The sequence below is a fragment of the Pipistrellus kuhlii genome, unplaced genomic scaffold, assembly GCF_014108245.1.
Source record: "Pipistrellus kuhlii isolate mPipKuh1 unplaced genomic scaffold, mPipKuh1.p scaffold_m20_p_15, whole genome shotgun sequence".
Taxonomy (NCBI): Eukaryota; Metazoa; Chordata; class Mammalia; order Chiroptera; family Vespertilionidae; genus Pipistrellus; species Pipistrellus kuhlii.
The window spans coordinates 13816685-13829089 of record NW_023425460.1 but is presented as its reverse complement, the minus strand read 5'-3'; the positions used below and the strand labels follow the sequence as shown (position 1 = coordinate 13829089).

General features: G+C 34.7%; 1 protein-coding gene across 1 annotated transcript in view; it reads right to left on the bottom strand.

The window, feature by feature from the left end:
• The window catches only part of CTNNA3 (catenin alpha 3), a 1168431-nt gene that overhangs the window by 48481 nt on the left and 1107545 nt on the right, over nt 1–12405 (bottom strand). The window contains exons 15-16 of the mRNA XM_036438342.2: nt 8899–9004; nt 2134–2268 (exon numbers count right to left, since the gene is read on the bottom strand). Coding sequence (XP_036294235.1) covers nt 2134–2268; nt 8899–9004 — 241 coding nt within the window. The remainder of the gene's footprint in view (nt 1–2133; nt 2269–8898; nt 9005–12405) is intronic.

The following is a 12405-nucleotide window of genomic DNA, read 5'->3' as shown; positions in this document are numbered from 1 at the left end:
AAACCAGTTTTGGCCATCTATAGTTTTGAGTACAATTTTCTCTAATATTTAATGTGTTTTCTTGCATTAAAAACATGCTTGTTATTTTTTAGAATACTCTATGGGGGGTTGGGGGGAATGGTGACTTAGATAAGACCTTCTCAATTAAAAAAAAAAAAAGGAAAAGAATAAGACTAGAACACAGGGTCATGGAGAGATGAAAGAAGTGTGCTTTGGCACACACGGATGAAATGTATTTTCAAAGCTCTCCAGGATCGACCTGCAAGCAGATGGCAGTAAAGCATATAAGAGGGGGCATGCTCCTATTTTGAGATTTTTTTTTTTTTCTAATGGGAAATTATGGGCAAAATGATGACAAATAGTTTTGAATTTACAATGCGATTTCTCATTTTATATAACAACTCAGCTTTTAAATTGTAAATCATGAATTCTAAATGGCTCATGCCTAATCTTTCTGTAAAGTTCATGAATTTCACTCATCATATCAAACAGGAAGGAATGCAAACTCAATTCATATACCTGATGGAAATTATATTTTGGAGGGACAATTAATAGTAATATATTTCAGCAGTAATCTATAGGCTAAACTTCTATCAAGTTTTTTGAAAGCAAAGCTTCAGACATTAAAAATTAGCATATAATTAAATTATAAAATTTACATGGACTATGCCATGTGAATGATGGTGTGTGAAAATAAGAAAAGTAAACTGCAGACTTTGGTGTAAATATTTTTTACACACCTAAAGTATTATAATGTTGAGAAAATGAAGACTAAATGTCTAATACAGAATAAAGATAGAGTATTTTTAAATGCATATATGTAAATATACACGTGCATATACACGTTTTCTGTGTTTACAGATTGTGACAATTTAAAATATACTTTCCTTTGAAAACTGAAAGAATACCAATGTTGTATAAATTGTGATTTATAAATTCTTTTGCAAAACATTAATGTCAAAAAAACACACACCTATTTATTTACCTTAATAACTACACATAATTTCCAAATTATTTACTTTTTATTTTAGCTCCTCACTTTCATCATAGATTCAAAGTTGCCCATCTGAATAGAGAAGGCATAGGGCTTTTAAGGTAAATCCCAGCTCTGACATTTCCTAGTATGACTTCTGAGAAGCTATTTAACCTTTGTAATTTCATTTTTTCCCCCAAGTATTAAAGTAAACAAGACAATAAGCAATCTAGGTGGCATGCTATTGTGAAGATAAAAGGGGATAAAAAAAAAAACAGGCAAGAAGCAGTCTATAAGGCTTACTTCCCTGGCCTCTAGTCTTGATGGTAATTCTTTGCTTGTATTTTAAGAATGTTACCTCACTGTGGGAAAGTCCAAAGTCAGGCTATTGAGGTCCTCACCATTTCCAATTTATAAGTATGCTGTTACCATTTTTAACAAATTTGTCTTCATGAATGTAAGTTCCCCTAACATTCATGATGTTTCACTTACCTTAAATTTATGATCTTGGTCCATGTCCTTCTCAAAGTCACTGATAACTGAATCCAATACGGATATAAACTATTTTATTACTATACCCACTCTAAATAAGTGATATACTGTTATTAGAAATGAGTATAAAAGTTAGATGTTATTTCTCCCATGGTCATTTTATAGCAGACTGAAACTCAGGGTCACCAAAATTTCATGAAAATTCATCTAAATCTATAGTGTTCTATCATATTCCACTTCTAAAATTATATATGGAAATAAAATATTTCAAAACCTGCATTTCTATGTTACTGTGGGGAAATAAATATAAATTAGTCATAAATTATTTTAACTTGCAATGCCATTGGAATTTTAATTTATGAAAATTATAGGGTTCAATTCAGAGTTCCTTCTGTACTCTTTTAGAAGTCTGAAAATCACGCCCTAAGTATTATTTCTCACCCAGGTGTCTTACAAAACTCAATTCATTCTAGTATCTCTGAAGTAAATAAAAACAAGTTGTACCTATGTGGCATATCTTTAAGAAATCTAGCCAGATCTCACAAGTTTACATGCAACTTTTTACATTCCAATTGAATTGTTAACCTGCATGGACATGTAAGATTTGGTGGCATAAGGAGACTTTAAGCATCTTCTACAATGTGATATGAGTTCTGGGTAGTACTCACAGCTGACATGATGAGCTCTCCCCCCAGGCTCTGGATCTCAGCTTTAACTTGGCTGCAGATTTTCAGTTGGTGAGAGTAGAATTTAATCTGCTCTAGGTAAGCCAGCAAGTCCTGTTTGCATGACAAGTCTGGACACTAAATATGCATAAAAGATAAAAATGGAAACAGCAAAATTAGTAATGACTAGATCAAAGTGAGTAAATATTGACATTTCAGGTGACTTATAAGCAATTTTTTTTTTTTTTTATTGAGCTCCAGTTCTCAGACCAAGGCCATGCTTCCTCCAATACAGGAGTTTATGCATGTTTTGACTTTAATGACTTCAGCATAGACAAAAGAAAGATTAAAGAAATTTCCCATCATGAAGAGGTACATAAAATAGTAATGCATTTAATTTATGATAAGGTTAGAAGTGTTCAGATTATATTTTTAGATAAATCCGAGATAAATGCAATTATTTTTTTAAACTACAGATGCAATTAGAACACTTTTCTGAACTGATAATTCTGCATTGTCTGTGCTTTGTTATTTACATGGGCATAAAAAATCATCTGCAACAAACTATATATTATGTTATCTTAAATTTCAGCATTTAATGCTCTTAGCTATTACAAGCAAAAGAAATAATTCCACCTTAGATAATAGCTGTGGATCTACCTGGAACTAAGAATCAGAAGGCATGCATTTATGTTTTATAGATGTGCTAAATTTATTTACCAAATGTCTCCTATGTTACTATATTATTTTCTGTAAGAAACTATCTGGAGTACAGCTTTGAGCTTCATCATAACATAAATATCTATGGTCCATGTTTAATATTTGTGTTCTTTCTTCTATGTAATTAAAATAGATTTTAAAAATTCCCATTAACTTAATTCTAATTCAAATACATTCTCATAAGGATGCTGAAATATGGAGAGCAATTTTATGTAAAGATATTCATCGCAGCATTACTTAGAATAGCAACATTTGAAAATAACTTAAATGTCCTAAAGGAGTATAAAGATTAAAGGAGAATGCTCTTCATATAATGTGATATTACATAGTCCACAAAAAAATAATATTTTCAAAGGATGTGGAAAATGTTTTTGGAAGGTGAAAAATAAAAGTATTTAAAATATAATATACTGCTTAATTAAATGGTATAAAATGAAATGGTTGCATTGTGTTTAAAATATACACTACTGCCGAAACTGGTTTGGCTCAGTGGATAGAGTGTCAGTCTGCGGACTGAAAGGTCCTGGGTTCAATTCCAGTCAAGGGCATGTACATTGGTTGCGGGCACATCCCCAGTTGGGGATGTGCAGGAGGTGGCTGGTCGATGTTTCTCTCTCATCGACGTTTCTATCTCTCTAACCCTCTTCCTTCCTCTCTGTGGAAAAATCAATAAAATATATTTTAAAAAATATATACACTACTGATAAACTAAAAAGCAAAATTATATATAATAAAAGCCTACTATGCAAATTGACTGAAGAGCAGAACTGGTGGAATGACTGGTCGCTATGATGTGTGCTTACCACCAGGGGGCAGATGACCAATGAAGGAGCTATCCCCAGCCTGCAGGTCCCAGGCCAGCCAAGGCGGGTACCAGTGGGAGCTCCCAATTATCCCGCCAGTCACCCCACAGATCGTCCCTGATCGCTGACCAGGCCTTAGGGACCTTACCCATGCACGAATTTCATGCAATGGGCCTCTATTAAACAATCAGATAAGATAAAAGATCAGAAAGCCTTCCAGGCATTTCTGCTTTTACCTAGTTGTCAATAAGCTGGAGTGCTGCTGGAAATACCTGAGAATCCCTTTTATATTTGCTGAATAGGCTACTCTACACAGCTCCAGAATGTGTGGACAAGATGAAAACATGGAAACCTTGAATGAAAGTTAACAAATGTAGCAAAGAAATAAACTCTTCTGTATAAATGCTATCAATCTGCTAGATAGACATGGACATAGAAACTGTCTCGGGTAAAAAGTACCTATACTATTTTTAATAATCACACAACTACATATGGTAGGGTCTCTCATTATCCCCACTTAGCAAAGAAGGAAACTGAGGCACAGAGAGATTGAATGCCCACTTAATAAATGGTAGAGCTGGTATTCAAACTGACATCATCTGGCTATACTTACCTACCTCTATAATCTAGGACCACTATTAGTCTTCTTACAAGTTTTATCTTATACTAGAGGCCTGGTGCATGAAAATTCATGCACTGGAGGGGTGGGGGAGCCACTCAGCCTGGACTGCACCCTCTTGCAGTCCAGAAGTTCTCCCCTGCGGGAGGTGAGCAGGTGGGCCCATCAGGGGAGTGAACCAACTGTGAGCAGCTGGCCCCGCTGACCAGTCATTCCTCTGTTCGTTTGATTTGCATATTACACTTTTATTATATATGATAGTAAACAGTAAATTGCCACTCTGATTTGTAAATTGGTTTCTTAAATGGACACTTATCTGTAGGATTTTTTTTTTCTTAAGGCCAGCACCACTATATCATAACTGATAAAATCGAACTTGAAAATTAATAATTATACCCTTAACCAATTATCAATTTTGCCACTACCAAGAAAACGTATAATCTCTCTCAAGGGATTCTTTCAAAGCCATACTCAAAGAATTTAGAATTCTGTTAAGAAAGATTCAAATGAGCAGAAAATGTGAAGTCGAACTTTTTAAATTAAAAGTTGCCTGAGCTATATAGCTTTACCCTTTACTTCCAGAATTGATTAAATTCTTGTTTACACCTAACAATTCTAATCAGATTTATAACTGAAGCACTAAAAGCAGACTAATTAGTCAATTCTATACAGCAAAATTCATTCCTATTGACATTTGGAAAGCTTTTCTGATTGGTTTTGACCACCGACAAGCAGAATCAGAAGAATGAATCATTGCACTCAAAGAATGCTCCTCTAATGGATAAAAAAGAGATGGTATGTACACAATTGGGGTATTACTCAGCCATAAAAAAAGAACAAAACCTTGCCATGTGCAACAATATTGATCAACCTAGAGAGTATGAAGCTAAGTGAAATAAGTCAGGAAAAGACAAATACCATATGATTGTACTTATATGTGGAATCTAAAAAAAGAAAAGAATGAACAAAACTAAAACTCATAGATATGAGAACAAACAGATGGTTGTCAGGAGGGAGGGGAGTTGGGGGCATGGATGAAAAAGGGGAAGGGATAAATGTGTAAATTTCCAGTCATGTTGATATAAGCAGCACAGGGAATATAGTCAATAATATTGTAATAACTTGCCCTAACCAGTTTGGCTCAGTGGATAGAGTATCTGCCAGCAGATTGAAGGGTCCCAAGTTTGATTCCAGTCAGGGGCATGCATGTACTTTTGTTGTGGGCACATCCCCTTTAGGAGGTGTGCAGGAGGCAGTTGATTGATGTTTCTCTCTCATCAATGTTTCTAACTTTCTATCCCTCTCCCTTCCTCTCAGTAAAAAAGCAATAAAACATATAATTTAAAAAATATTGTAATAACTATGTATGATGTCAGATGGGTAATAGGCTTATGAGGGTGATCTCCTCATATAAGTTATATAAGTGTGTAATTATTATGTTGTGCACTGAGAACTAATATACTATTGTATGTCAACTATAATTTAAAAATTTTTTAAAAATTAAATGTTCCTATTTGCCAAACCTTTATTAAAATCAAATAAGCTTTCCCCTCATTTTATATTTTTGCATGAAGGTGATAAAAAAAAGTTTGAGCCTTATACTTGTAAAACATTCTTGCCCTTAACTTTTAAAAAAATTAAATTTGCATAAAATAACTTTTAAAGGAACTCTGCTTGGGATTTCTAGACAAATCAAGTGGTAGACTATCATAACAGTTTGGGTATTTCCCAGTTTATTAAAGTAGGAGATGTTGACCAGGACATCTGGTTAGCTTTTTAATGCATGGATATATTTTCTTCTAAATTTATGTTTTGTAACTTCTGGGACTCTCACTACAGGCAAGCAGATGGCATGCCAGCCTAAGTGGTTTTCTCATGCTAAACCAGCTTTCACTATTCTAGGAAGATGCTTGGTCCCAATGCAGAATACTTCATTTAGGGATGAGAAGAAAAGTAAAAACAAACAAACAAACAAACAAAAAAAAACATTTATTACCTTTCAGTTTGAATTTTAAGGGTGAATTAGAAAAGCGAATACTTTAAAGACCTTTATTCAAGAGCTCAGCTATTTTTTGCCCACACTAGAATATAAACTTTATTTTAAAAACACTTAAAGTGACTTTTGCAATTACAGACAACAGTTTAATTTCTGCTAAACTGGCGAAGTTTGCTGATGAAAAGTATGAGGTGTCATTGTGAACTGTCATTGTGAACAGTGTGTCCAGAACCTTCCCCTAATCAGGATGGACTCATTTCTCTCTCTGTGCTCCAGCCCAGAGGCTGTCTGATTTCACCTTCCTCAGGGTCCCATGGCATCAATTGTCCCATTTACTTCTGCACTTTTAATGTTTTCATCCTCGAATCTGTCAACATAAAATCCCTCAACACAACAACCCTTCTCCAACCCTGTAACCCCATCTCCTTCTTTTGTTATTTGGGAACATGCCCTTCTGGTGTTCTCAGTTTTTGTTGTGGGGTACCATTTCCCTCTTTCCCTCTTCCTGGATAATAGTATACTCTGTCCTGGCTTCATCTATCACTTACAAAATTAAAAAATTAAAAAGTAATTATCGATTATCCAGGTCTGTCTTCAGAAGAACCAAATACCTATTGCATTTATTCATTATTGTCTTACCAAGAGTTCACACCCAACACATAGAACCCTCAACTAACTCATAATCCATCTTGCCTACTATAAAACCATTTTTTCCATTCAATTTACTATCTCTATAAAGAGTGACTCTTCCTTCTCTATCATCTGTTAAATTTGGTTAGTCATCAATTTGAGATGATTTCATACGTAGAAATCTCAGTGTACTTGGAACATTTCCTTCTTTGCCATGTCTGTCTTTGCCGCACTTTAGCAGACTGAGGTTTCTAAAACACAGAAGGAAAGGGTATCTATGGAAGGGATAGATAAAATGTACAGTGGGCTCTGGCTGGGTGGCTCAGTTGGTGGGAGCATCGTCCCATGTACCACGAGACTGATTCCAGGTCTGGGCATATACAAGGTTGTAGGTTTAGTTTCCACAATCAATGTTTCTCTCTCTCTCTCTCTCCCTTTGTCCCTAAGATCAATAAAAACATATCCTCGGGTGAAGAAAAAAAAGTTCAGTGGATCTCTTTTATTATGTCAGAGATGAAGGACAACAAACTCATATGGTCTACACTGACTATGCTGACTTGTGAGAGTTATATTTGGAAAACTATGGTCTGGCATTTTTTAATGCAGAGACTAAAATTATCTCGAGTTAAAGAATTTTTTTTCAATTCATTTTCAGTTTCAACTTGGATTGGACATAATATGGAAAACCATGGCACATTTTGGCTTCAGTCACTTGGTCACATATTAGCATAGAGTTTGTTTTTAACTATTGTATAAATACTAAATACTAAAAAATTAGTAAAATCTTCATGCTTAGAGTAGCTAGACACTGAATACATATGTGCATATATATATATATATATATATATATATATATATATATATATATATACACACACACACACACACACACACTCAAGAAGCTCAAACCTCTGAGAGAAGGTAGGTGAGGGTGGGGGTAAGGGTAAGAGATCAACCAAAGGACTTGTATGCATGCATATAAGCATAACCAAGGGGGCTGAGGGCATGAGGAGGGGAGGAGAGGCGGCTCTGGGAGGATAAAGACATATATATATAATACCTTAATCAGTAAAGAAAAAAAAAAGAATGTTTGAAACTATTTGTTATTTCTTATTTATTTCTCCTTATATCCACAAATACAACAGCTAATAAGAGAAAGTTCATGTTTTAAAAAATAGAGGATAAAGAGTAAATAATAATAAAAGTATGTAAGTTATAAATAATATGGAATAGTTACAAAGTCAAAAGAATAGTGTCCCTTTCCCCCAAAGGGAGATAAATATGCATTATCAAGTTGAATAATATCAAACCTTCAAAGTTAATACTACATCTCCATTTGAAATATCAATTAAATATGCCTATACCACAACTAAAAACTGACTTTCCTTTCATGTTAGACAAAAGGTACCGGTGACTCTAATAATGTAGATGTTGCTTAGAAAACTGAAATATAGATGAGAGAAATGTAAAGAAAAATGCCAAGTATATAAAACATCAGTCTCTATAAGAATTATATACCCCTACATTTTAAATCTTCACTTTAGAACTCTAAAAATTACTACTTACCTTACAATTTTATACAGGATGCAAGAATATATTGTTGACTCAGAAAATGTAATATAATAGAATTTTCAAAAGTATTACTTTTGAAGAGCAAAACGAAGAAATATAAGGTGTTGAGGAAAAATATTAACATTGGATATTAAAGCCAATGGAATATATTTGAAAATCAAAAGGGTGATATTTAAAGTAATTTGAATGTATGAAACGCAAAATCTTATAAATAATCAAGTCCTAAGTAATAATAATAATAATGCCCTAAGATTCCTTAGAGTGAATTGTCCACTCCTTGTGTATTAATTACTGAATAACATTTAAAAATAATTCAATAATAAAAAATAATTCAATAGAGTAAAATTTCAACTTTTAAAAATTAATATTGAAATGGCAGAAAACCAACTAACATAGACGTTCACCACATGCATTTGTAGAGAATTCACCTGGTTGGCGATCTGGCGTGCGAGGACATCCATCCTGGATCCCGATTCCGATATCATTTTAGCTGCGTAGATCACATCAGTCGTGTGCTTTAGCGGTCCTTTGCCCCTTAAAGTAAAGAATACATGTTATTTGAAGTGGTTCATGCTAATATACACACATACACGCATCCCATAAGCAGACACAGATTTGCACCCCAAAGTACTGGCTATTAGTTTTATATATTTCAGTTTTAGGTAGGTCTCAATTAGACTTCAGTATTAAATAAGAAAAATGTTAAAATGCAAGAAATACTACCGAGGAGATGGATCACATTCAATCTTTATCCCCAGGTATTTCTTATAATAAACCTCGGCCTGGAAATACTATTGGAAAATGTGGATACCTCAAGGCAAACACATTTTTCTAATTCAAGGAGGAAATGTAAGATTTAAAATTTGATGTATGTCCAACAGCAATTTTGATCAGCAAAGGCCTTGCTCTTTTTAGTTCTTTTTTTTTTTTTACAGTATTTTGGTTAATTGCATTTTGATCTTAATCATATTAGGTCTAGTAATAATTAATGTCGTTTTCTAATACTTTTTTAAATCGAATTTATTTAAACAATATAACAAAATTTAATCAACAATATAGTTGCCGTTGTTTTCTACTACTTGTGCCCAACGCTCAGGAAGCATTTTAATCCCTCTGTTGTAAAATTCTTGTGATTTTGATGCAAAAAATTCCGTCAATGCATTTTTGAGGCATTCTTCATTATTAAATTTTTTTCCAAGAAGAAAGTTTTGCAAAGAACGAAACAAATGGTAATCAGAAGGGGCAATATCAGGAGAATATGCAGGTTGAGGGAGAACTTCCCATTCCAACTGGCGCAGTTTTTCAGCAGTGATTCTTGCAGTATGCGGTCGTGCGTTATCGTGGTGAAGAATTACGCCCTTCCGATTAATCAGCGCGGGTTCTTTTTCTCTTAAAGCTTGGGCTAACCTTTCCAATTGGGCACTATACACTGCACTTGTAATGGTTTGGTTAGATGGTAAAAGTTCATAATGAAGAATTCCTTTAAAATTCCACCAAACACACAACATCACTTTTTTCGCATGCAAGTCAGGTTTTGGCATGGGCTGCGGAGCCTCATTTTTGTCCAACCATTGAGGCCGCCTTTTCAAATTAACATACAGCACCCATTGTTCATCTCCGGTAACAATTTGCTCTAAAAACGGCAAACGGTTTTGAGGAGAGAGGAGCGAACTGCAAATTGTGATTCTTTGATTACGGTTGTTGTCGGTCAACTCATGAGGAACCCATTTTCCAAACTTTTGGACTTTGCCAAGTGCATGCAATGGATTGGAAATTGTTTTTGTGAACAATTTAAAGTTGTCGCAAGCTCTTGTTGGGTAATTTGAGGATTTTGCACCAAAAGAGCTTGAAGAGCTTCTTGATCAAAATTGGACACACGGCCTCGACCACTCTTGTCATCTAACGAAAAATTTCCCTTGCGAAATTTCTCAAACCAACGCTGGCATTTTCTGGTGCTAACTGCATCTTGACCAAGAGCACTACAGATGTTTTTTGCAGCCTCACTTGCTTTTCTTCGTAATTGGAACTCGTAAAGCATGCAGCGCCGAATATGCTCTTCATCCGCCATCTTCTTAGCCCTAGTTTTGCAACAAAAACCAAACCAAACACAAACTTTTTCAAGCAAAACTTGTTAATTGCACTTCACACGTTCTGTAGATACCACGTGTTTGAAGGTTATGTCAATACAAGTCAACGCCAAGCAAGATTTTAAACGAATGTTTAAAAACGACATTAATTATTACTAGACTCGATTATTTCTCCTCCATAATTAATTCATAGTAATATCATCATTGAGTATGAACCTGGAGCCCTACTATCTTGTACTGTTTACCAAAATCAGATCACTTCTTACAATTTGTTTAAGGAAAGCAAGATAAATATCCACTTGGTTCCTCAGTTTCCTTGGTGGTAAAAGAAGCATCTACTATGTAGAATCATGCTTTTACTTCTACAAAGTGTTCAGAACATTGCTTTACATGAAGTAATTATTTAATAGTACAAGTTATTGCAGTGGTTACTTTAAAATAATCTTGATTTCTAATGCCACTGAATAAAAGTTGTGGTCATTTAGGGATTTTACAAGGTGCTTAAGAAGAAAGAAGTGCACTGCTTACATTTTTGTAGAGGGATGAGATAAAGAGATATTCTTCTGATTTCTCTTTCCTCAGAAATAAATGATTAGCAGAATGTAACTATCTACCTAAAACCACTCCTCTCTCCTTACTTCCTTATGTCCAGTTCCTAATCCTCTACTGAGTGTCAGATACTGGCTGTTCTAATTGTTTGGGTTCTATTCCTTGTTTTCCAGAGAATGGGACCCTGAAGGAAATGCTCACTATCATAATTGCTTTTACAATTTTTTTAAATTTATTGGGGTGACAATGGTTAATAATTTATATAGGTTTAGATGTATAATTTTATAATACATCATCTGTGTAGTATAATATAATTTATGCTTTGATGGGTGAAGGGAGAGTGAAAAGGAAGGAAGTGTAAACGGGTCAGAGTGAGAAAAGAAAGAGTCTGGGAAGAAAAAGAAAATGAAACAGTCTTTGTTAATGTCTTATTTACACCTTGGACTCATCCTGAGGGTAGATGCCCTAAGGTTAAATCTAATGACTTGTTATTAGAGGAAATTCACTAAGGAGACCGGGACCTTTGGAGGGGATTCATGCAAAGATAAGTGGTCTGAGTATTCTCTACCTGGAAATTGAATGCCAAAACGCATGTGCCAAGTAGGCCCTTTCATCACACTTTTTCTGCGGTGCCTCTCAGACTCAATATAAGCAAGGTTCCCTGTAAAATGGAACGTCACGTCTAACACAGTGGAAAGCTGGCCTCCGAAGATGGCCATCATCATACTTCTTAAAAAATCTGCTGACACATGATGCTTTGTAATTTTTAAAAACATCCACATTAACCAATACAGTATTTGAGTTGTTCTTATCAAATTTATGTCTCAGGCTGGGTTAGATGTTATGTACATGGTTATGCTCAAGAAAGACATTGCATTTCATTATTTCTGTGCCTCTCTGGAGAAAGTTAAACTTAAATAAAGCTGTCTAAGCTCCCGAAAAGGCAATGCATCAGCTTCTGGGGCCTTAAATAACAGACAGAGGCTGTTTTTAAGGAGAGCAGCTAACACTCTGAGTTTAAACAATGATCAAAGAGCTATATCTAAGGAATGTGGCTAATGTACCTTCCCACTCAAAATAATATATCTCCCCCTATAAAATCGCTGGCCCAATGAGAGGGAAATTACCTCTAAATTTAAATACACACCTTGTTATGAGACCACTATCCTAAACACATGGAGAACTTAAAAAGTAACGATAATACATTATGACAGACTGCAATTATTCCCTCCGCCGTGTTCCTAATTAAATGTATTGCCTGGCAAGCTTCCTGCTGCACGCCACACAGAATTCACATTT